This window comes from Chiloscyllium plagiosum, unplaced genomic scaffold, assembly GCF_037043375.1.
Source record: "Chiloscyllium plagiosum isolate Xiang-an unplaced genomic scaffold, Cpla_swu_hap1 HiC_scaffold_9, whole genome shotgun sequence".
In the NCBI taxonomy this organism is placed as follows: domain Eukaryota; kingdom Metazoa; phylum Chordata; class Chondrichthyes; order Orectolobiformes; family Hemiscylliidae; genus Chiloscyllium; species Chiloscyllium plagiosum.
This window is the reverse complement of record NW_028270147.1, coordinates 62488724-62515311: the sequence shown is the minus strand read 5'-3', so window position 1 is coordinate 62515311 and position 26588 is coordinate 62488724. Positions and strand designations below refer to the sequence as shown.

Here is a 26588-nt window from a genome sequence, read left to right as displayed (position 1 = left end):
ATTGTATAGACTGTGAATTGGTTGAAAGACAAGAAACGAAGAATAGGAGTAAGTGGGTTACTTTTGCCATGGGGCACGGCCAGGTTCAGTACTTGGATTCCAATTATTCATGATGTGTATAAATAATTTGGATGAGACTGGAGTGTAATATTTCCAGGTTTGCTGATAATATAAAACTAGGTGGGTTGTGAATGATGGAAGGATGTGTAGAGGCTTTAGAGTGATTTAGACTAGTTGAGTGGACAAATACATGGCAAATTTATTTTCAGGGGACATAATAGCCGAGTAATATTATGTTTCCCCTGGCCATGGGATCCAGAGCATGGGGTCACAATCCTCAGGGAATGCAGTCGAGATTTTCTCACTAGTGGCATTCAATGCCATGGTTCTGTGGAGGACAAATCGCCCAATATTTTTAAGTGGAATCCTACAAACTAAGGGTATTAAAGTGTATGGAGCAAGAGCAGGTTTATGGTGTTGAGATGGCGAATTAGCCAGGATAATATTGAATGTGAAGTGGGTTCAGTGGGCCAATTGGTCCACTCCTCCCCCTAATTTCTATTGCTTCATTCTTGACTCCTCATAATTAATTTGTCTATGTCCAAATGCAAAAGACCTGGTCAAAACCCAGGTCTGGGCTGCCACACAAGTCCCAGCCAATGACTCTCTCCATCAAGAGAGAATCTAACCATCTCACCTTTTTTGACATTCTATGGCAGTATCATCAATTCCTCTCTTTTCCCCCCACTCCAAAAAAAACCCAGCAACATCCTGGAGGTTACCATTAACCAGATACTGTACTGGACTAACCATATAAATTCTGTGATTACTAGAGCAGGTCAGAGGCTAGAAATCCTGCAGCAACTAACTTGCTTCCTAACTCCCTAAAGCTGTTCACCATTTACAAGGCACAAGTAAGGAATGTAATACAGTACTCCCCACTTGGCTGGATAAGTTTTCTAACAACATTCAAGAAACTTGACACCACGCAGGACAAAGCATCCCTATTGGCACCACATTCAGAAACATGTATTCCCTCTAACATAGATGATCAGTAACAGCAATGTGCATAATCTATACGATGCACTGCGGAAATTCGTCAAGGCTCTTTATCACCTTTCAACACACAACCTCCTTCATCTAGAAGGAAAAGGGCAGTAGGTAATATGGGAGCACCACCACCTACAAGTTCTTCTCGAAGCCATTTGCTATCCTGACTTGGAAATATGTGGCCATTCCTTCAATGTTGCTGGAACTTCCTCCTCAACAGCATTGTGGGCATACCAATAATAAATGAAATTTAGCAATTCAAGAAGCCAGTTCGCCATTCAAGGGCAGCCAGGTTGGATCAGTCAGTATCCATGCTCAAGTCTCGCAAATTAATAAAATAAAGGAACTAATTTATTTATGTGAAACTTTCTACGATGCATTTGTCATTGAAAAGATTGGATATGTAGCTCACCTAAAATTTTTCTTTTGAAGTTGCTGAACAGCAGGAAGGGCCTTCTTCCAGAACCTAACCCGCTACAGATTTTAAACAGCTTGGGTAATCCTGCTGCATTGCAGTTACTACTGAGGCCTTACCTCCATGGTTATGCTGGCAAGCAAAGTGAGTATTCTTTCTTGGTGAAGTAATTCCTGTGACCTTGTGATTTTTGTTTTGAACTCTTAACAGGATGCACTTCGCAAAGTTTACTTCACAAGGTCATTCATAGCTTCATCTGACTCATTTGAATGTTTTAATTTCTAAGTAGCTTTTTAAACTTGAGTTTTGGTGGGCAAAAGGGTTTGAAAGAATTCAGCATTTAGAAGGCACAAATAAGCACTTTTTTTCCCATGTTTGTTCATTTACTTTTGAATTCTTCACATGGAATTTAATTAAACCATATCTAATAAGAAAGCTTGTACCTTGAGCTGTAAAATTCATAGTGTAGAGTAATGAAATTCAGCCGATATTTTGTGCTGACCTTTATTAGAGCAATCTAGAACTACCATTTTGTTTTCGCCACAACATTGTATTGTACTATAATAATTCTAATATTTATGCAACTTTAAAAAGTGCTTATGTTTCTGCCTTAATCACCAGGAGTTACATTCCATGGTTCATTAATCTATTGCATAAATGCATTTTCAAAGTTCCTTGTTAACCTTTGGAAGTATTTAACTTGATGCTTGCTGTCACTGACTTCCCAACCAGTGAAAATATCCTCCTTTGTTCAATTTATCAAAAACACTTTGTAATTTCCTAAGCTTCTACTCATTTATCACCTTGTCCTATGATTCCAGTAACTTTTTTGATTTTTTCTATTAAACATTTTAACTTCCCATTTCTGGCATTTTCTTGGTGAACCTCTTAACATTTTCTGATGCACTGATGTTTTCTGTCTAATGGAGCATCCAGAATTGCAAGTACTACTGTAACTGTGGGCTGATCTGTATTTTGTCCAGATTTATCATGAATTCTTATATCCTTATACTCCTGACTCCTATTTTCATTTTTCCCTATCTGCATTCAAACTTCCAGCTAGTTATATTCTTGACCATTTTGATCTGTGTAATCTATATCCTCTTTGTAGTAAGACCATCAGAAATTAGATCAGGAATAGACTGGTCCCTCATCTGCTGTGCCATTGAATAGGATCATAGTTGATATGACGTTCCTCAAACCCAGTTTCCTGCATTTCCCCATAACTCTTGATTCACTTACTGACCAAGAACATATTTATCTCCGCTTTCAATGTACGCGTGGACTCTGCCCCACAGCTCTCTGTGGCAGGAAATTCCAAAGACCATCAACCTTCTGAGAGAAGCTCCTTCTCATCTCAGTCTTAAGTTGGTGTCCCTTAATTCTGAGACTACACCCTCTGGTCTTAGAGTCTCCAAGAAAGACATTAAATTGTCTTTTGATTAAATGAATGTACTCATTCCCTTAACTTTTCCTATCAAAATATAAAGACCTATTCATTCCACAAGCAGGTCTTTGTTTTTCTGAGGTCTTTTATGATCCCTCTGCTCTGTGTTGATTTTTGCTTTGTCGTCCTGTTTAAATTCTCTGGTTACAAGAGCAGATTGGCAGCTAGTAATCCTGCAGCAAGTAACTTGCCTCCTGTCCACCATATCCAGATGCAAATCTGAAGGTAATCTAATCTCTGTGGGAAACTGTCTCTAAACACTTCTTTCATGAATATGTTTTTAATCCATTCTATATCCCATACTGTGATTTGTTACATTTCCTCAAGTTCTATATGGTTGATGTTTTCAACAACTGTCTTGAAACATTTCACTGCATTCTGACAATTCACCTACAGTACATCTGTGAATATGCTTCATCTTTAACAAGCAAACAATCAGAAAAATACTTGTGAACATTTTTATCCTTGTACGTGTTTGCCGGAGGTTCCATTGCGATTTCCCATCATCTTTATAACACCAACTTTGGTGCTTGAGAAATCTGTCACATGAATAACCCAAACATTTGAAGTTCTCGTGTTTGTCTGCATGCGTTCAATGTAGTGTCAAACAAACAGAACATTTAGACTTGCATATACACTCCAGTCACAAAATCTCATGGCATATTGAGCACAAAGCCCCTTTTTAAGTAAAAACTGTGGATTCCTAATTTCAGAAATGAAAACAGAAATTGCTGGAAAATAACTCAGCAGAGCTGGTGCTATCTATGAAGAGTAAGCAGGGTCACCAGACCTGAAATGTTAACTCTGCTGTCTCTGCACAGATGCTGCTGGATCTGCTGAGTTTTTTTTCCAGTAATTTTGTGTTTTTGTTGAATCATTTTAAAGTTGGTAAGTACACATGGTCATGCATTGATCACACAATAAGAGGCGTTGTTGAGTTTTTTGTGTTTTATATACAACAATTTTTTTCACTTAGGTGGGGATCAGATCTCTTACTTTGTTAGACTCCATCACTAATGTGATCCAAGGACAATAGCACGAATAGGTCTGAGAGATGATCTGCAGAACGGATGCTCTAAGAAACCATGCTCAAACTGGAGCTGCTAGTTACGAGCTAATAGATTAATATTTCTCAATCTCGTACTTCTTTAAAACATTTGGGTCAATGGGCTGAGAAGTAGCAGATGGAATTTAATTTGGATGAATGTGAGGTATTGCATTTTCGTAAGACAAATAAGGACAGAATTTGTACAATTAATGATTGGGCCCTGGGTATTGTTTTGGAACAGAGGCCTAGGAGTTCAGGTACATAATTCTTTGAAATTTGCTTCACATGTGAATCAGTGATTAAGGTGATGTTTAGCACACTTGCCTTCATTGCTCAGACCTTTTGCATATTAGAGTTGGTATGTCATGTTAAGGTTGTGCAGAACATTGAGGCCTCCCTTCTGGAGTACTGTGTGCAGTTCTGGTCGCCCTCTTATAGGAAGGATATTTTTTAACTGTAGCAGATTCAGAAAAGATTTATCAGGATCTTTCTGGGAATGGAGAGTTTGAGATATAAAAATATTATAGAGATTGGGACTTTCTTCAATGAATTGTAGGAGATTCAGGGGTAACCTTATTGAGATTTATAAGATCATGAGGGACATAGATAAAGTGAATGACAAGGGTGTTTTTCCTTAGGTGGGGGGAATTCAATACAAGTGGGCATATTTTTAAGGTGAGAGGAGAAAGAATTAAAACTGACATATGGGGCAACTTTATTTACGCACACTGTGGAATGACCTGCTGACCGGATTCATTTCTCCCATTAACCAACCAGGTTGCACCCTCTACATGTGTTCACCTATCCCCACTTCACCACCCTGCCCCACCACCCCTTTATCAGCAGCTACCCCCACACCCACCCTCGGTCCTGAAAAAGGGTTACACCCGAAACATTGACTTCTCCACCTACTGATGTTGCCTGGCTTGCTGTGTTCTTGCAGCCTCCTGTGTATTTTGGATTCCAGCATCTGCAGTTTTTCTCTCTAGAGGAAGTGGTGGATGCAAGTACAGTTAGAATGTTTCAGACATTTGGGTAAGAACATGAATAGCAAATGAGGGATATGGGCCAAGCATAGGCAAATGGGGCTAGTTTAGTTTAGGGACATGGTTGGCGTGAACTAGTTGGACCAAAGGGTCTGTTTCCATACTGTATGACTCAATAAGGCACCAAAATTAAGGATTGGATGAAACTCTGTCAGCTTGATAAACTTGAATGTGGTCTCCACTGACTCAGTAGGAAGAAACAAAGGAATTGTTCTGATGTTTCACATGATAGGAAAAAAAGCTCACATGTGATTATTATTATGACAAGTGCTGAGATGGCTTGACAACATTCACTCTATAGGGTCATCAAAAATGCATTGTTGTTCTGGACATATGGAGGGGTGCTAATATCCGTTTGTAAGGTTTTATGCCATTTAAGAAAAAAGTATTTTCTATACTCCATAATTGTACAATTTGGAATAATGATTTTGCCTCCTTTTTTTTAAGATGATTAGATTGTGAACTACATACAAGCAAATTATTTCTTCAAGTTAACCTGTAATCTGATATGATCTCTCTAGATATTTTGGGAAATACTAGCAACATGCCAGTTCTGCCAAATCCTGCATTGACTGCAGCCCTGCTTCAGATAAATCAAACACAGGTAATTTCAATGAGAAACTATGCTTTTAGAAATGTATTCAAACATATAAAGCATACTTTGGATAATTGCAGGCAGTGCATTCAAGCTTAGAGTCTGGTTGAATTGTCAGATATAAGCTAGTGACATTCTGCTCGACCTTGTCCTGGGCAGATTCCTTTAATAAAAGTTGGCAGGCAGTTTTTGGTCTAGTGCATGTGACATGACACTAACTTTGGTAGGATGAGGGGTTCCCATGGTGCTTCATTTTCATATAATCTTGTGGAGATTTTAGGAATCCAAGCACACCGCATGCCATCAGTTACTTTGAAATGTTGTGACTGTTATCTGAAATTTCTAATTGTGTATTGTTGGGGGGAAAATAATACATTTTGTCAAAGTCATTTGTCTTTATTTATTAGGGCAATTTACAAGATACCCCAAAATAAAGGGAAATCAATATTTTGAGAAGAAAATGCTGATTGGTTGGCAAATAGACTATGGTAAAAGCATTGTTATGCAAATGCACCACTTAATGATGACTGGCTGTTTAACTTTGTTTAAATTTTAAACCAGGCAGAATAAGAAAGGAAACAGAATAGTTGGCACCATATTCTAATGAAACTGGTGCAGTATGGTTCAGAAAAGATTTACAAGGATGTTGCCAGGGTTTGGAGGATTTGAGCTATAGGGAGAGGCTTAACAGGCTAGGGCTGTTTTTGCTGGAGTGTCGGAGGTTGAGGGGTGACCTTATGGAGGTTTACAAAATTGAGGGGCATGGATAGGATAAATAGACAAAGTCTTTTCCCTGGGATAGGGGAGTCCAGAACTAGAGGGCATGGGTTTTGCGTGAGAGGGGAAAGATATAAAAGAGACCTAAGGGGCAACTTTCTCACAGAGGGTGGTACATGTATGGAATGAGCCACCAGAAGAAGTGAGGGCGGCTGGTACAATTTCAGCATTTTAAAGGCATTTGGATGGGTAAATGAATAGCAAAGGTTTGAAGGGATGTGGGCCGGGTGCTGGCAGCTGGGACTAGATTGGGTTGGGATATCTGGTCGGCATGGACGGGTTGGACTGAAGGTCTGTTTCCATTCTGTACATCTCTATGACTCTGTCTACATGGTCTTTTTGTTACAATGAATAGAACCCTGCTTAGCTTCCAGTGCACCTCCAAGTGCAACATTATGGGTTCTATTGGCAATTCTAAGTAGTTGTGGTCAGAATACTTTGCGTACTCGGTTATGTTATAAATTTTGCCCAATTGCAGAAATGTTCTAATGTTGGACACTGAGTTTTTCAAGAGAAGACTAGTTAAGTATGGTCAGACCTTTCTTGCAAATATCTAATGATATGAAAATCTATGTTTTAAAAAAAAAAATATGTTTTTGATGCGAACTACTAATCTTTGGGGTGTATGGCCTATATACCTTGCATCTCACCAGCACTAAAATTCACTTACTTTATTATTCATTTGTGTAATAGGCAGGCTGTCTTTCTTTTGTGTGGCATCCTGTAAGTGGTGGTCATTGCTTGTCCTGCACCAGCTAACTTTGTCTGTTGCTCAAAAATGTTTGAGTTATCTTACTCTTCCTAATCTGAGGTAGACTGGCAGTTTTCAGGATTTAACGGGATGGCGTTAAGCCTGTTAATTGTTTGGTATGGTAGACAGCCAGAAATGATCTGATCCTTACCCTATAGAATGACGTTATTCCACTTCCCCAATTGGGCATTTGCTAAATAATCCTGCATGTGTGAAAAATTATGCTAATATCCAATTTAGGATTATCAGTTGGCCTTGCATTATAGCACGCTTGTGTGTACTTAATATTGTGTGTATAATAACATTAATACACAAAGCCCTCCTTTTTAAAATCTATTCATTTTTCCTGTTGCAATGCAGTAAAATAGGTGATGGCTACTTCTCAGACTAACGTCTGAGATAGTCAACCTGACTGGTTTAAAATTGAAACAAAAACCTGCTATTTAACTGTCAGTCATCATTAACTGGTTCAAGCTCCATGGCAATGCATCAACCAGGCAGTGCACTCCAATTCTACACTAAATATTGTTTTCCATTTACTTTGGGATTTCTTCTGGATTGTCCTGATGAGTGAAAGACAAAAGCTTGAACAATTTTCTTTCCTGCAATACTGAAGTCCTGTTTTTCATCTATGTAATATCCAATGGACAATTTAATTGATCCCAATGCAATTTTGTAAATAACAAAATTAGATTGCAAAATGAAACATTCACTTTAAAATTGTTCTGCCAACTATTTGGTAATTGCCTTCTGTCCCTTCTTATGCAATGCTCTTCTGTCAATTCCCATGCTTGGCTAGGGAGGAAAATATCTATTTCTTTAATTACTCACGAAACCCCCAAGAATCTGTTTTTCTTTGAAGAATTCTTCTGCCACGAAGAAAAATTGGTATAATGGCTTTGTTTTCTCAAATGGCTAATTTCTTGCTTGCCTAGAGATGCACTTATATTTCCTTGTAGGCCACTCTAACAATACTGCTGACTGGGAGGAGATATGATCCAAGACTAGAGCTATTACCTGACGACGAATTTTGACCAGCACGAATGTGTATCTTGATCAAAATGTGCGCATAGCGACATGTGCAATGGTGTCAGAAAGTTTTTTTAAAAGAAGTTTTTTTTCCTTGAAGTCTGAAGTACATTTTCACCTGTAGTGAAATATTTTGCCATTCTTCCTTCATTGGCTCCCATCCACCCCTTCTCTCCTGCCTTCTCACTCACCCGCCTCCTCTCTATCCAAGAAGTTTTCATTTAATTACATGCTGAGTGAATATCAGTATACCATATGATGTGGGATTAGTATAAAATCACGTACCTTCTGGCCCATTTCCTTCATCTAATCATTAGTCAGTGAATCATTAATGAACAGTTGTGACTGAGAGTTCTTAATTTTGCTCTTTCATCTTGGTCGTTTTTTTTCCATTCTCCTCCATAAGCTAGCCAAAGAGGTTAAGAGTATGCTGAAAGAAAAAGCCAAAGTCAGTAATTGACTTGAAGATTGGGATAAATTCAGAAGCTCAGAAGATTTAAAAAGATTATGAAGACAAAAAATAAACTGAGGGCAAACTAGTGAGGGAATATTTAAAAAATGACGAGTTTCTTTAAATATCTAAGAATAGAGAGGTCAAAATGAACATCCATTCAGAAAATGAAACTGGGAGACCATTTTTGGGAACAAGGAAACAATAAGGAGTTAAACAGAGATTTTGCATCAGTCTTTGCAGGGAACATCCTTCGACCACCCCGTTAATATTAAAGAATATGGGGAAGGAATTGAGGACCATCACCATTACTAGAGTAGTGGTATTCGGCACACTAATAGGGCTAAAGGCAGGTAAGTTACCTGGCCCTGCATCCTAGGATTGTAAAATAAGTAACTACAGAGACAGTGGATGCCTTAGTTGCAATTTTCTAAAATGGATTCTGAAAAACTGTTAATGTGGCAACCCTGTTCATAAAGGGTGGATGCAAAAAGTGGGTAACTAACTATTGGCTAATTAGCTGAATATCAATTGTATTGGAATTGTTACTTAAGGAACAAATAGCAGAACTTTGGAAAATCATGGTCTAATCAAGTAGAGTCAGCATGGCTTCATGAAAGACTAATGGTGTCTGATTAATTTGGAGTTTTTTGAAGTCTGAACCAGAGTGAATAAATGTGTTGTACTTGGAATTTGGGATGGTACTAGACAAGATACTTCACGAAAGTTTGTGCTAAGAGCCCATGGTGTTGGATAGCTTGGATAGAGAGTTGGTCATGACCAGGGAATAGTGAGTGGGAATAAGGGGTACTTGTTGCACGTTTCCAACCTGAATGAGTTGCATTCCACAGGGATCAGTGCTGGGATTGTAACTGTTTGCAATATATGTTAATGACTTGGAGGGATGGAATGATTGTACTGCAGCCAAACTAGCAGAACGCAAGTAGGTGGAAAGGCAACTTGAGAGGGATACAAACAGTTCAGAATGATATTCTAGGTTAAATAAGCGGGCTAAAAGTTGGCAAATAGAGTATAATGTGGGAAAATGTTACTCATTTTTGAAGACAACAAAAGAACAAGATGTTATTTAAATGGAGGGAGACTGCAGAAAGCTGCAACACAAAGGAACTTTGGGGTTATTGTGCATGAAGCACAAAGCTAGCACACCAGGTGCAGCAGGTAGCCAGAAAGGCTGATGGAATGTTGGTCCTTATTTTGAGTTGAAGAGCAGGAAAGTCTTCCTGCAGCTTTACAAGGTGCTGGTGGGCACACACATGGAACACTGAGCAGGTTTCGTCCCCTTATTTAAGGAAAAATATCATGTTATTGGAGGCAGGTCAGAGGAGCTTCGCTAAGGAGATCCTTGGTGTGGAGGGATTGTCTTACGAGCAAAGTTTAAATACTTTAGGACTGTACTCACTGGAATTTAGACGAATGAGCAGTGATCTCATTGAAACACAGGATTCTGAAGAGGTTTAATGGTAAATGCTGAGGATGTTTCTCTTCCCGAGTGTGTCAAGGGCCAGAGGGCATAGTCTCAGAATTAAGAGGTGCCAATTTAAGATTGAGACAGAAGAATATCTTGAGGTCTTGAGTCTTTGGAACTCATTTTCATAGAGAGCTGTGGGGATAGCGTCCTTGTGTATATTTAAAGTTGACACAGATCCTTGATTATAAAGGAAATCAGCTTATGGGAAAAGGGCAGGAAAGTGGAAATGAGGAATGTTGGTTCAATCCTGTAATCTTACTAAATGGGGGAGTAGGCTTAAGGCGCTGACTGGCCTACTTCTGTCCCTATTTCTTATGGCCTTATTCCTTGACCTCTGGCTGCAAGCAAAGTTTTGTTCCTATGCTATGTTACTATAAGACTTGGATTAATTTGGTTTACATGTCATCTGTGTTGTGTGTCCAATTTCATTTTAATTTCTTATTAGAATGCTGTGTTGGGAAATGGACTGTTTCAGAATCTAATGCGAATGCAGGCAGCACAACAGATGCTCGTAAACAAGGAGAATCCAGCAATCAACAATGTGAGTTATTGTTTAGATTATAGCTGACATAATCTCAAATTTTTAACTGTATTTATATTGTTATGTTAGTTCTCGGTGCTGTTTTGTTCTTGCCACTCACCCATTTCTCCTGAATGCATAAACTTGTGCATTAGCATAATTGCGCAGGTCTTGCAGGTAAATGCAATGGCCTTTGCGTAAAGTTGATTGAATGTGTTGGCAGGGTTATCAGCTGGGGGAGATAGGAAGGAAACTTTTGAACCACCCGCTGATGTCTCATTTACATTTTTCAGACATTGAGTTTGCCATACTTTTTAGATGCACACAGATGTTTAAGTCTTATGACAATTTTACATATTTGTATTTTATTCCTGTGATGGAGAATTCTGTTCTACATGTGTTATGGACCAGACCAGACCCCTTAAAATATTTTAAGAAGGTAACCTAGATTTTAGATTAGATTAGATTACATTACAGTGTGGAAACAGGCCCTTCGGCCCAACAAGTCCACACCGACCCGCCGAAGCGCAACCCACCCATACCCCTACATTTACCCCTTACGTAACACTATGGGCAATTTAGCATGGCCAATTCACCTGACCTGCATATCTTTGGACTGAGAGGAAACCGGATCACCCGGAGAAAACCCATGCAGACACGCGGAGAACGTGCAAACTCCACACCTGAGGCGGGAATTGAACCCGGGTCTCTGGCACTGTGAGGCAGCAGTGCTAACCACTGTGCCTAGGTACTGACTTTTTTGTATTTTGAAGGTAGATGTGAAAGGTGTGTTCCAGATGTGATGCAACTGGTCAAACCACTTGATTTTAAGCAAAACAATTTATTTAAATGCTATGGTTAAAATGCAAACAAAAGAAAGAGGAATTTAGAATAACTTAACTGTTGGAAAGCTTAACCGAATAATGGATATGGTACTTATCACTGATTAACTGTTCTAACATCCCATAAATATACCCCTTGGCAAAAAGTTAAATTCAGACATCGATTCTTACATGCAGCCCTCTGGTACAGGAGAAAACGCATCATGAGATTTCAGAAAGTAGCAGCGAGGAATCATTTTACTGAAACTCCAACCCGTCTGGGACTGTAAAAGCTTTTAACTGCTACGGTTTAAAAACTAGCAAGCCTGGATCTGAAAGAATCAGCCACTTCCCTTCCATTGTTACAATTTTTTTTTTAAAGACTAAAGGCCTCAAACTATCGACTTAGGCCATCTCCAGTAGCCATTTTGGCACCTCTGCCGTTACAACCTCTCTTTTAAAAAAAAAAAAAACCCTGGACTAAATAACCTTTTTAAAGTGACAGTGTGGTCACACAAGACATTATCATCCTCTGACTCTTATATAAACAGATGTGGGCGGGGTGGGGGAGCGAATAGTAATTCATTGTCTTTTTAAAACTAATTTTTGTTACTTGCCAGCTTCAGATAAGTGTGTTTTGGGATATAATTAAACCTCTCCTAAAATCATTTTTGCTCTTGGTGATCATAATAATGACTTCCTATTCTCAATATCTTGAAGTGCTTATTCTTGCCTTAAGATTCAGCTAAATTTTGATAATGCACTAGAAAATTAACCAGCCCTGTCTAACAAATGCCTTTCACAATGTGTCAGTATCCTCTTGTATACAAGTGATAAAGCGTCAACCTTTTGGTCTTGTTCTAAATTGAAAAAAATCAAACAGTTTATATTTGTCATAGCTCTTCAGAGACTGCATTCTTGAACCAACAATATTTTTAAAAATATCAATTCTGAAGCTCCTAATCTTTTGAAAGTAACTTTTTCAGACACCACAAAATGTTCCTTCCTTTAAAGGAAGCTGGTGATGAATAACTCTTTTACTTGAGATTTTCTGGATTTTAAATATGTAATCTTTGATCAAAGCAAAAAACAGGCAGTCAGGGTTAGTAAGTATTGATATCATAACAGATTTTCTGCGAAATGTTGATTATATGGTAGAATTTTATATTTGGCTTTTTTGATGTGGTTAAGTGCAAAACCAGGATCTTAAATTTAAACAAAAAATTGCAAAAGCCCGAGGATTGATTTGCCTCAAGTAGATTGGAAAAGTTCAATTAAAAAAGATAATGGTTTTGTAATGGTGGATTTTCAATAAATATAAACATTTATTTAAGAAATTAAATCTCTAAAGCAGAAGACATCTAACTATCATTCCTGTGGAAGCTAAGTATAATATTAGGTTAAAAGAGCATCATGTTGCCAAAATGAGTACTAATCTTGAGGATTGGAAGAATTTTTGCGATTGAAAAAATCATTAGGGAGAAAATAGAATGAGAAATTAAGAATTACAGCATGTATGTACAAAGTAAGTAGTGCATTCTTGGAGACAGAGCCAGCAGCAATTATAATGGGGAGTTAATAGATAAAAAGGAAACAGTGAATGAAATGAATAATATTTTGTTTCGGTTTTCACTAAAGGGATACAAAAAAATTACATGTATAGCTCTAAATCAGGAGGAAGGAAGAGAGGAACTTGAAGAAATTGCAATCATAAGAGAAGTGGTATGAAGCAAACTAATAGAGTTGCAGGCTGAAAAGTCTCTAGGTCCAGATGGATTCCACATCTGGAGGTCTTTGGGAATTATTAATAAGATTAGTGTTAATTTTCCTAAATTTCTCAGATTCAGGAAAGGTTCCATCTGACTGGAAAATAGCAATGTAACACTCCTATTCAAGGAGGGAGGAAGGCAGAAAAAGAAAACTTCAGGCCAGTTAGCTTGATGTCTGTCATGGGGAAAATATTGGAGTTGATCGATTTAAAAAGATTATAGCTGTATACTGAGTAGGACCTCATTAGGAAATGTCAGCATGGTTTCATCAAAGGAAAACCAAAAGAACTGCAGATGTTGTAAATCAGAGACATAAAATAGAAATTGCTGGAAAAGCTCAGCAAGTCTGGCAGCATCTGTGGAGAGCAGTGAGAGTTAATGTTTTGGGTTGAGTAGCCCTCCTTCAGAGCATAAAAGGAAACCCATTTAAACAACTTATTAGAGTTCTTTGTGGGAGTAAAGTGCTTGAGAGTACAGGAATGCCTGTTGATCTACTATTCTTGAACTTCCATAAGGTATTTGGTAAGGTACCGTATGTGATGATGCTGCTCCTTTAACAAGGTTAAGTTGACCTTGGTTTTTTTTTCAGGAGGTTGTAAAGTCACAGGTTTCAAAATGTCTGGGATGCGATGTACTAGTAGCTTTTAAATATAAAAAAAACACTTGTACAATGAAAGAGGAGTGGCTAGTTCTCCCAGCTCAGCTTTTCTCTGGTTTGGTTTGGGTTTTAGCAGTGCTGTTCTGAACAAGCAGTCAGGTTTGTTTTGAGGCTGCTGGACAAAGAAACTGTTACGTGGAAGAAGGTGTTCCATGTTGAATGTCTCGGCCATCTCTCTGACATCTCTCCTGTAAGACCCTGTGTTGATTTGATCTTTTTTGCCAAGGGATTTTTATGGGGTCTGTTGCAAGTTTTTGGAATAGCATCGTTAAGTTGGGATAATCTGGATTTTCTGATAGGTGGTTGTTCTATTTTTTAAAATTTCTGTTTCATTCAGTAATCTTGCAAATAAATTCTGTTTTGTTTAAAACTGTGGTTGGGCCAGCTGCATCTCCTGGAATATCCACTATACACCTGTTTAGAACAAAAAAAGTTAGGGTCTGGGCTACTTTCTTGAAGTGTTTGTGGGGTCTGGCCTGATCCATAACACACACTAAAGGTTATTACGGAAAATAAATGCTCACGGTGTAGGGGATAACATGGAGGAAAGTAGAAAGCGCAGAAATGAGTCTTTGTTTGATTAGTAGGATGTGATTAGTGGAGTTCCACAGGGGTCTCTGCTAGGCCTTCAACTTTGCACAGTTTACATCAGTGACTTAGATGAGAGTGAATGCATGGTATCCCATCCTACATTGCTACTACTCACGCCCCTCAGTACTGCTGCCACACCCCGTTCCCTCAAAAAAGAGGGCAATGAGATAAGTTGCAGTATAACATTGTTGGCTGCCAATAGAATAAACATAGGAAATGGGCATTGAGAAGACTTCAAAGAGGCTGAAACTATGTTGTACTGAGTTAAATGTGTGGGCAAGAATATGGCAGATAGTGTTTAATGTTTGGACATGAGATTTTCCTTTAGTAAGGTAAGTATGAAAAGGTGTTTTCAGAAGATCCTTGACAAGTCTATACTCAGATTACTGTCTTGATCATCCTGGCTGAAGAATATATCTAGAGAGGAGGGGTGCTGCTAAGATTTTTAGGTTTGTTTTGTGCACTGATTCTTGCAGAACACCACTGGTCACAGATTTTTAGTCAGGAAATCACTCTTTCACCACTACTGTATGCCCAAGTTACTTGTATGACTAAGCCAGTTCAATATCCAGCTCACTGTGGATCCCATGTGACTTCAATTTTTGATAATTTTCTCAATGTAGGATCCATTTGTTGCATTTCTATTAAAGAAGATAGACTAAGCCTGCTGGCCTTGTTCTTTGTTCTGTTAAATATTTGAAAAATCAAAAATGAATTTTGAAGTCATCTCTTTTTCACAGGCTATTCCTGTCTTCCTTTCTAAATCTGTAGGCCTGGGACATAGGTACAACACAGTAAAGAAACACTCCATGAAAGTTCCTCCTGTAGCATATCATTTTTACTTCGTGGTTGTTTCACCACATTTGGTAAGGCCAATGTTTTTGAACCAACCGGGTCATTTAGCAAGATAGTATCAGTTCCTTTTATAAAGATTTGTTGCACAGCTCACTGCAATTTCTCAATTCTCAAGTCTCTCTTTAATTCAACTCTACATAATGGTATGTAACCTTCCTGCGCACCTGCAATTCATGAAATGATAAAATGTAGGCTGTTCGACTTCTCGAGTCTGTCCTGCCTTTGTGAGATTATGGCTGATCTGATGATCCTCAACTCGACCACGCCCCCACCCTTGATTTCCCTTCCTGATTAAAAATCTGTTTCCCAGCCTTGAATAGTCTAAGCAAGCCAGCCTTGACAGCACTTTGTGGAAAAGAATTTCACAGATCCACCAGCCACTGGAAGAAAGTTCTCCTCATCTGTCTTACATGGGCCACTTCTTACTCTAAGATGATCCCTGAACTAGCTCCTCAGAGGCTGGTATCCTATTACTAAATCACCTTTATTTACATGAGCATAATATTTGTCACTGGTCTGGCTTCCTCAGAGCCAGCTCTGTTGACTCTCAGTTTATGTCTGTCAGCCAGGGTTCCCTGATAGGGACTGTTAACCTGGTCCAGTTAGGGAACTCATTCTATAAGGTCCACCTCGCTGACCTTGTTATGATCACTACACCTCTCCCTGTCTACGTCTGGGGAAGTAGGCATGTTCGTGTAGCCTCTCCTGGGGTGCTTTTGCATCAGATCCAGTTACTTAAACTCCGCCTGAGATACAGGTGGTGTGTACTGGATATAATCCACCTCTTAAGCCCAGAGCAGCTCAGAAAAAAAAATCACCTTCAGGCTGTAAAGGTTCAGTGGTTAGCACTGCTGTCTCACAGCGGCAGGGATCCGGATTCGATTCCTGCCTCGGGCGACTGTGTGGAGTTTGCACATTCTCCCCGTGTCTGTGTGAGTTTCCTCCGGGTGTTCCGGTTTCCTCCCACAATACAAAGATGTGCAGGTTAGGTGAATTGGCTGTGCTAAATTGCCCATAGTGTGAGGTACATTAGTCAGGAGTAAATGTAGGGGAATGGGTCTGGGTGGTTTACTCTTCGGAGGGTCAGTGTGGACTTGTTGGACCGAAAGGCCTGTTTCCACACTCTAGGGAATCTAATAGAACGAAGAGGGAAAACGTTTCTGGCTATTCTCAGAGGCAGGGTATGTTTTACTCCTGCCTCATTTGAGAGTTTGCAGCTTTCATGGTCCACATGCTTGTTTAGGGCTGCATCACTGTATGTCGGGGGACCTGACCTCGTGCTGACCGTGCCCCTTACCAATGCAGGGCCATTTCTGTGATTTTGGTACCAAACGTCATCCCCTGAAGTAAACTTACAGCAAACAAAAACAAGTTAATTACCAAAGGATTAAAGAAATAAAATCATATGCTTAGAAATCCCTTGACATAAGGAGCAAAACAAAAATTCAACCTGTTCCCCAACAATATCTTCTACAGGTAACTAGTTTTGAGAAGATTTGTAGCTCGGGTTAAGGTTCCGGATGTTGGTTTGCTCGCTGAGCTGGAAGGTATGTTTTCAGACATTTCATCACCATACTAGGTAACATTAGTGAGCATCTGGATGAAGCACTGGTGGCATAGTTCGCTTTCTATTTGTGTTTAGGTTTCCTTGGATTGGTGATGTCATTTCCTGTGGTGAGGTCATTTTCCGTTCTTGTCATGGGGTAGTAAATGGGATCCAAGTCAGCATATTGTTGATAGAGTTCCGATTGGAATGCCATGCTTCTAGGAATTCTCGTGCGTGTTTCTGTTTGGCTTGTCCGAGGGTGGATGTGTTGTCCAGTCGAAGTGGTGTCCTTCCTCACCTGTATTTAAGGATACTATTGAGAGTGGGTCCTGTTACCTAGTATGGTGACAAAACATCTGAAAATGATCCTCCCAGCTCAGCGAGCAAACCTACATCCAGATTTTCTACAGATACTCGATCCAGGAGAACTATCACAATCTCAACTATTCTTAATTTCTGACATGACTGACTCCAATTCTCCTTGAATTGTTGAGGCTTTTGAGTCTTCCTCCCAAATCTGGTGACTTGAACATCTTTTTAGCTCTGACAACTTGAAAACTTCTGTGCAAACTCTCAACTTCAAGACTTCACAGATTGGAACCCTTCTGGTTAAGTTACTGTTGTCCTAAATTGAGAACTTAGTTTTCTTCTAGCAGAAGAATCTCTAATTGAATTCCTAATTATTCAAAACTGAAGAAAAACTATCTGAGTTACTTCTGGTCTCTCTTGTCTTTGAGCCATGAATTTAATACTGTAAACTTTTCATCAATTAACTTTGCATCCTGCTAGGTACTGAACTAAATTACATACTTTCTTGGAAATTATGTCTTCAGGTCACTGTTCCAAATGTCCTACAGAACATTTTTAGGTTAAAAAATTACCATTTACAGAACTAAAGTGAAATCCATAGCATGAAGCCAAAAGATCTGAAACCGAAACAGTGCTGGCGAACTCAGCAGGTCTAGCAGCAAATGTAGAGGAAAAAAACACTCTCTTTATTCACTTATTAAATCTGAATACTTTGAGAAATTATGAAGGCATAAAGTACAAATTGGCTGAGGTGGATTGGCGAGTATATTAAAGTACATAAGACAATGGATAGTCCTTAAATAACTATTTCATGGCTTTCAGCAATTATGCGTTCCTCCATGGTACAAAAACTCAGTCAACAGTGGCTGACAATGGAGGTTAAGGACTATAAGATTAAAAGACAAGACTGAGAAATTTGACAGAAATAGAAGTTAATCTGAAGATTGGGAGATTTTTAAAGAATATAGCAAAGTAGAATCGAGCAACAGATGAGGAAAGAGAATAGAATATGAGTGCAATATAGCAAAAGCATGATTGTAAAAGCTTCTATAGGTGCATTAGTTTTAGCCAAACATTACGTTTTTTAATGTTGATCCATTAGAAAGTATTAGGAGAATTGCAACATGGCAGATTAGCTAAATAATTATTACGTCTGATTTACTGAGGATTGTACAAGAAATCTCCCAGACTCAGAGATCCAAGGTACTGTGGAGAATGAGAAGTTGAAGGAAATAAAATTAAGATTGTGTACTGGACAAATAACGAGGCTGAAAGCTGACCAGTCCCCTGGATGTGATACTTTGCATCCCAGAGTATTAAAAGTAGTAACTGTAAAGATAGTTAACATGCAGGTAAACATCTTTCAAACTTGAAAGATTCTTTGATTGGAAGCTAGCAAATGTCACCCCACTTTTTAAGGAGGGGGTGAGAGAAAATGAGCTACAGCCATGCTAGCCTTGCATCAGTAGTAGAGAAAATGCTAAATTCTTATGAAGAATGAATAAATATCAATGGTTTTGATGTGGGGGTTAATATAATAATTTCAGGCGTGTGATTGATGCAAAAGTAGATAGAAATATTTTGTCAGGAAGATGCAGAGCAGCTATTGGAGGATTTAGGTAGGCTTTATAAGAGGGAGAGAACATGACAGATGGAATATCCTGTGGAAAAATGAAAGGTTGTCCATTTGGAAGGAGTAATAGATGTGGAGACTATTTCTTAAGTGATAAGAGGATAGAAATTGTAGATGTATAAAGGGACCTAAGTGTCCTTGTCAATAAGTCATTGAAGGCTAACTTGTACATGGTACAAGCTATTAGAAAGGTTAATGGAATGTTAGCTTTATCGCAAGAGAATTTGATTGGAATAGCAAAGTCTTCATTTGTATTGAAGCTTGGTTCGACAGCACTTTATGTAGTTTTGGTCTCCTTATCTCAGGAAAAGTATTGCTGCACTCCCTCTTTGGCCAAATTCATCAGGTTTGTTTTTGGGATGGCAGGATTAAGGGAGAGAGTAGGTCAGGCTGCATTGTCTAGAAATTCAAAGAATCCGAGGTGATCTTTTTAAAGCCTGCAAAGTATTTGAAAGGATTGACAAAGATGAACTGTGATGGTTGGGCAATAAATGTTGCAATCGCATGAATGAATTTTGAGATTTCCCCTATGGTTAGAAAGTCTACAAGTTGGGGAATTCAATTTGGGACCCACGTGTGAAGAAATTTTTGCACTCAGGTTTGTGAATCTTTGGAAATCTCTCCTTCTGTAAAATGTACGCCATAAGCATTCTTTGCTTTTTAAGATGCTCCTTCCACCATCTACCCAAATATCATCTTGGAGTCAAATCTTGTTTAATAGCACTACTATACACTACTCCCTAGGTGTGCTTTACTGCCTTGATGGTGTTACAGAAATGCAAATTACTCTGCGATCTTGTCAGAGATTTATGCATCCTCGTTAATATATGAAAACATTAAACAAAATGTCCGCAAATCAGAGGAAGTATTTGACTAGATAGGTTCAAGAGGGAGGTATTAAAGTGGGGCTTTAAAGAAAGATGTGGCAAAGTTTGGGAAGGGAATTCCAGGTCTTGGACCCTAGATGTCTATAAACACTACTCCAATGTTGGATTGAATTAGTGGGAAATACAAAGGATACCTTTGTTAAGGTCACAGTTTGTAGAAATTTAAAAAGAATAGTTACAGGTACAGAAAGGATATTTGAGGTTTTGATCATGAATGTAAACTTTAAAATTTGTAGAGCAGCAGAATGGTGAGAAAAGAAACTGGACGTTATCTTTGCATTCCATAATGATCTTTGAAAAGGAAGAATGGCTTGAGTGTTTGATTTCGTCCAAGCACATCTGGCAATAGTAGCTAAACTAAGTGTTCATCATAAATGTTTAAATCCCTTGAAATTTGGGAGGTTAATATTGGGCCCTTTTGAGGGAGCAGGCAATTTGGGGTAAGAGTGGCTTTACTTGGCTATTATGATCTCACGGACATCTACTACAAACCAACCGACTCCCACAGCTACCTGGACTACACCTCCTCCCATCCTGCCCCCTGTAAAAACGCCATCCCATTCTCCCAATTCCTTCGACTCCGCCGCATCTGCTCCCAGGAGGACCAGTTCCAAAAACGCACATCCCAGATGGCCTCCTTCTTCAAGGACCGCAATTTCCCCCCCGACGTGGTCGACGATGCCCTCCACCGCATCTCTTCCACTTCCCAATCCTCCGCCCTTGAACCCCGCCCCTCCAACCGCCACCAGGACAGAACCCCACTGGTCCTCACCTACCACCCCACTAACCTCCATGTACAGCGCATCATCCGTCGCCATTTCCGCCACCTCCAAACGGACCCCACCACCAAGGATATATTTCCCTCCCCTCCCCTATCAGCATTCCGTAAAGACCACTCCCTCCGTGACTCCCTCGTCAGATCCACACCCCCCACCAACCCAACCTCCACTCCCGGCACCTTCCCATGCAACCGCAGGAGGTGCAAGACTTGCGCCCACACCTCCCCCCTCACCTCCCTCCAAGGCCCCAAAGGAAACTTCCATATCCGCCACAGATTCACCTGTACCTCCACACATATCATCTATTGCATCCTTTGCACCCGATGTGGCCTCCTCTTTATTGGGGAGACAGGCTGCCTACTTGCGGAGCGTTTCAGAGAACACCTCTGGGACACCCGGACCAACCAACCCAACCACCCTGTAGCTCAACATTTCAATTCCCCCTCCCACTCCACCAAGGATATGCAGGTCTTTGGACTCCTCCATCGTCAGACCACAGCGAAACGACGGTTGGAGGAAGAACGCCTCATCTTCCGGCTAGGAACCCTCCAACCACAAGGGATGAACTCGGATTTCACCAGTTTCCTCATTTCCCCTCCCCCCAGCCTGTCTCAGTCAAATCCATCAAATTCAGCACCGCCTTCCTAACCTGCAATCTTCTTCCCGACCTCTCCGCCCCCACCCCAGTCTGACCTATCACCCTCACCTTGACCTCTTTCCACCTATCACATTTCCGACGCCCCTCCCCCAAGTCCCTCCTCCCTATCTTTTATCTTAGCCTGCTGGACCAACTTTCCTCATTCCTGAAGAAGGGCTAATGCCCGAAACGTCGATTCTCCTCTTCCCTAGATGCTGCCTGACCTGCTGCGCTTTTCCAGCAACACATTTCCATCTCATATTATGATCTCAGTTGAGTGTAATACAAGACAAGCTAGACCCAGAGTGAAACCTGATTTAGACGATAGGTTGTATTTTTGCAATTTGTTTGCTATGGTTATCATTCATTGAGCATATACACATGGGGATGTAAAGTCACTTTAAACAAAAGAACATCAATTATTGCACAAAAATGTGGAGAGAAGAATTCAGAGCTATATATCAGACAGTTTGGAAGTATTTATAAACAGTGAAAAGGATTCAGCCGGTTTTCACCAGCAATACACGTTACAGTCATGTAGCCCCAATGAAACCTCACCCCTTGCTTCCCTCTTTAATTTCTTGCTCAACTGACAAGTAAGTTACAAGCATTTCTTCCTGATGATTTTCTACCTTTTCATTGAATATGATCCTGTCATTCATTCCCTGAGACAAAGGCGCGCACTAACTTTCTCACTGAACTCTACATTAAAAAGTTCAGTCTTATCTAGTTTCTGTAAAAGCTATGAAACTGCGAAACAGCTGATATGGATATTTTCTTCTAAATGGCAATTGCCTTTGGCCTCTGGTTGGTTTTAATTACTCAGCTTGGTAAACACTTGAACAGTTATGTTACCAAATGCTTGCTTTTGTCATTTAGCTTAAGTTACAAGATACCTTGAAAATGTTGTTTGACCCACTGCTAAAAAATGATTCTCCTTCTCCTTATAAAAGAACAAGTCATGGACACAGAACTAAGAACTTTAGAATTCTGTATTTTACAGACAGGTATATTGGCAGCACAGATGGATGTGAAAATTTAATTAAGGAGAATAATCATTGCAGAACTACTGTGGCAAATTTTGTTTCAAAGGTTAAACCACTGGGTGCAAGAGATTTTGATCCTGGAGCAGCAACTGAAGTGACCTCTCTTGCAAGTGTAATGTGAACAAACTGAGATTAATGGTAATTATCAGAGGTTACCTTCTCTGTGATTTCATAAATGAGGTTGTTGAGAGAATTAGCTCATTTCCCGATGAAGGGCTTGTGCCCAAAGCATTGGTTGTCCTGCTCCTCAGTTGCTACCTGACCAGCTGTGCTTTTCCAGCACCACACTCTTCGACTGTTGAGAGAATGAACTCATTTAGAAGTCATTAAACCTGTGTGACGCAGCTGGATTTTAAAGTCTAGTTTAAAAGGTTAAAATATTCTGCATCAAAAGCAGTTTGGCTTTAAATGGCTTTGCTGGAGTCAGCAGTTTATTGAATACTGACCTGTAGCCCCAGCACATTGTTCATTGCAGAAAACAAAAATTGTTTTGCAATGTGAATTTAAACAAAATTGAATTCCAATGTAGAGTGGTCTGTACTTTGTGGATCTGGGTGCAGCAAGCAAGTTTTGCTTTAACAGTAGTGTTTGCATGATAACTAATCCCCCATGAACAGGTGAAGAATGAGAAGAAAAGATCACAAATGTGTAGGAGAAATTGAGCTGAACCAAGTGGAAGGTACTTGATCCACTGGCACATGGTAATTATCAAAATTGCACTCTACTAAGAGTGCTGCAAGTGAACTTTATATCCAAGAGTAATGCAGTCACTTGCAGTACCTGGTAATAACCGATGTAATGACCAGATGTGCCTGTAACTGGTAGTGATCATACAGTTTTGCTGACAATAATACTGTTACTAGACAGAATCCATTGCTTAACTGAACTGAGAGCTTCAGTCAGTATTTTGACTTCACATGACAGAACCAGCTGATATTTGAACCAAAAGAGATGAGACCAAGGACTCGGAGTCTGTGTTTTAGGGTTATCCAATGGGGCAATATTTCTAAACCACTGTGAAGATTGGCTCTTGGAAGGTATCCATGCTGTCCTTAAAGGGAGAAGCAGGATACATAATGGAGCAAGAGAAATTATTTAAGAGAAAATCTGATATATTTCTTCTAACATTTTTATTTCCAGAAGCCTGGTTTGCTTGGCGACCCATCTGTTTTACTTCAAACTGCTTTGGGCCGAGGGCCAACTGCAATGATGAACCCTGGGAAAGGAATTTTGGCTGACTCACCAAAGGGTAAATTCAGAAGCTTCCAAACAGTGCAGCTGTAAAACTACCTTGAACCAAAGAGAAAGCTGTTTGAGTGATGAATGAAATGAGTAATGCAAGGGCTCAAATTAGACATACAACAAATCGTTACTGAGTTGCAGTGCCCATGACTATTGTCAAGGCAACCAATAAATAGTGAGAGTCTGAGAAATATCGGTGTGCCAGCAAATGGCAGATATGCTGACGTAATAGTCATTGTATGGAAAATGACTACACAAGTATGATGAAGCCAATCTCAGATTCTAAATTCCCTTTTTGTGAGAGTTTGCATTTCAATCAGTAACAGTCCTCTTGGCTTCTGACTGTGAGCATATTTAATGAATTGGGGCAGCCAGAAGTGCTCCTACCGATTTTGCTATTTAAAATGAAATTTGTATTATTGCCAATTTTGTGGAATAAATTGTTAACTTTTTTTCAGGTATTCCATGACAGTAGCAAGAGCTTATTTAGCTCTCCTACAGAATGTCCAAACAATTGGTTGTAATGAAATTAAACAGTTTTAAGAAGATTTTTTAAATATGTGGTAAAGCTGGAGTACAAATACAATTAATAGCTCAACTTAAATGAGACACAGGAGCATTATGGTATTGAGACATAAGGACTTGTTGCAATGGGAGCTCAAAAGTTTGGTCAAAGAACTAAGTTTGTAAGTGTCATAGAGAAAGGTAAGGTGGAATGTTGTAAAGAAGTCTGGGCCATCGGTGAGGGTGCAATTAAAATTAGGAATATGTTGTAATTAGAGTGCACTTATCAGTTTGTCCTTCATTTTATTTAGGTACTTTAGAAAATAAGTTACCAACATATACATATATCTAATCAAATTAAATTAAATATATTTTAATTCCAATATTTGGAAGCTTTGAGGAGTAAATCCTTCCAATTGTTGCTGTATGGAACTGCATGATTAGACAGGTGGGGTTGGAATGCAAGTTCGATCTTTGACTGCAGGTATAAAATGTAAAACGTCATCTGATTTTTATTGGATATGATTTATATGCTTTTAATCAGCGATGGTGTGATCCCAACTGATACTGTACAATTCAGATTCCAGATTGAAACTTGGCTTGATAGCTGTTAGGTTTACCCAAAGCACAGCACTGGTGCAATACATAAAAATACTTTATGTATCATAACAAAAAAAAAATCTCTTGTACAGTGTTTGTGCCAGAGTTCCTATCTCTAATACCTCACTAGGATCAAAAAGCTTATGAAATTTTCATGCAGACTGGAATTGGAGCTTCTTTCTGGAGGTATTATATACCAAGCTTAAATGTACTCTGCTTTTCAGTAAGCTCTTAGAGATTTTATCCCAACAGTTTTGGTCTGGGACTAATCCTTTACTCTGTTACCTAATGCAGTATGTGTTATTCTTCCTCAGAAGCACTGGCCTGTACAAACTTCCTTCTGTAAGCTTTGCCAAAACCTAATTGTACAACTTAAAAAACCTCCCTCTCTGAGCTATGGGTGTCTTCCTTGAGCTTAAAAAGGGCAAGTTCCAGTCATCTGTAACAAACTTGACACCCTGTTATTTACTTGAAGGTGAACAAAAATCCATTAATTTGAAAACTCTCCTTCAAATATTGCTTTAAAGAAATCATGACTACAGAAATATTTATAAATTATTAACTTCAGGCACACTGAAAACCTACTAACTCAAACCAAAAAATCTAATTTGCAGTATATGATGTTGAAGAAAATATAGTGTGCTTAAAATGTCATAATGATAGTTCCTGGGGAGGTATTGTGCACTGAATCTAACTTGTACCTGAATTGGGAGTGCCTTTGATGGAGAAAGAAAGTCTTCCCTAAAATACAAAAAAGATGAGCACATATTTAGGATAGTTGTATATAATTGTTTTAAAATGCAAAACTAAATTATTTTTCTGCTACTATTTGTATCTGTTTTTTGACACAGGTCTTCCAGTTCCTGCATTGCCTGTTGAATTCACTAAAGTGGGCACTCAGCCACTGGTGGGGACCTTATCATTTCAGTCCAATCAGAAACTCCTGGGACAAAATACAAATGAGCATAAATCAATGTTGGAAAAGCCAAATGTAGTCATTGGGCCATCTCCAGTTTCTGCTTCAATGACTCAGGCACATCTTCAAGGAATTCCTAATTCATTTCTGAGCAGCTTGACCAGTCAGCAAAAAGCACAAACCCAGCCTAAAGTGTCAATGAGTAATGCTGTTTGGGTAAGTAATATTGAGGCACTTCCTCCTTTGTTACATTCTTCCCACCATTTCTTTTACTATTTACACCGTGCACCTGCTATCTAACGCACTTGAGTGCACATATTAATATTGTTTGCCTTAGAGTGTGGAAGCAGTTACATCGGGTTGTATTTCTTCAGGATATGGTATTTCATAGTGAATTATTAGATTGTAGAATAGTTGATCTTGTGTGGCACTGTTTAAAGACCACTAATGATTTGTACTCGTTCCCAAAGGTATTTTTGATTCTTTTAATAGTTTTTACTTTACCACCATCAATTTTAAACTTCCATCAATTGAGTTTATTATCTGAGACTTGATCCCTTTTTCAAAAAAGGAAATATACTGACTTTTTGGTGACCATAGTGATCATCTGACTTGTTTGAGATGAGTTGAGATGAGTCTGAAATGAAATTAAAAGGGAACTGTGTGTCAGTCAGACATTAAGAAACAAAACAAATTGCTGGAAAATCTCCAGAGATTTGTGGGTTTGGAGAGAAATCAGAGTTAATGTTTCTCGTCCAATGACCCTTCAAAACTGGAGGTGGTGGGAAAAGTCTGAGCTAGATGCAATCATTGAGGAATGTAATATAGCTGTGGAAGTGAGTTTTGGTAAATACCTGTCAAACACCAGAAGTGACAATGAAATTTATAAACGGTGAACAAGAAAAAAGATTGGAATGAAATCCTGTCAGAGAGCGAGCAGAACTTTAAGGTGGGCATGCCTGGAAGAGATGTGGCAGTGAATTAAACATTGTACAAAAAATCGAAAGAACTGTGGATGCTGGAAATCTGAAATGAAAGCAAATAGCTGGAAAATCTCAGCAGGTCTGGCAGTGTTAATAGAGAGAAGTCAGAGTTGATGTTTTGGGTCCATTGACCCTTCTGCAGAATTGGAGAAGAAACATTAAGCACTCATCCCTGTTTCTGAATTACACCTTTT

General features: G+C 39.2%; 1 protein-coding gene across 2 annotated transcripts in view; it reads left to right on the top strand.

The window, feature by feature from the left end:
- Positions 1–26588, top strand: part of raver2 (ribonucleoprotein, PTB-binding 2) — a 109307-nt gene that overhangs the window by 35726 nt on the left and 46993 nt on the right. For both annotated transcript variants that reach the window (XM_087990686.1, XM_087990685.1), the window contains exons 5-9: positions 1483–1609; positions 5528–5610; positions 10544–10639; positions 23290–23398; positions 25347–25627. In XM_087990686.1, coding sequence (XP_087846812.1) covers positions 1483–1609; positions 5528–5610; positions 10544–10639; positions 23290–23398; positions 25347–25627 — 696 coding nt within the window. The remainder of the gene's footprint in view (positions 1–1482; positions 1610–5527; positions 5611–10543; positions 10640–23289; positions 23399–25346; positions 25628–26588) is intronic.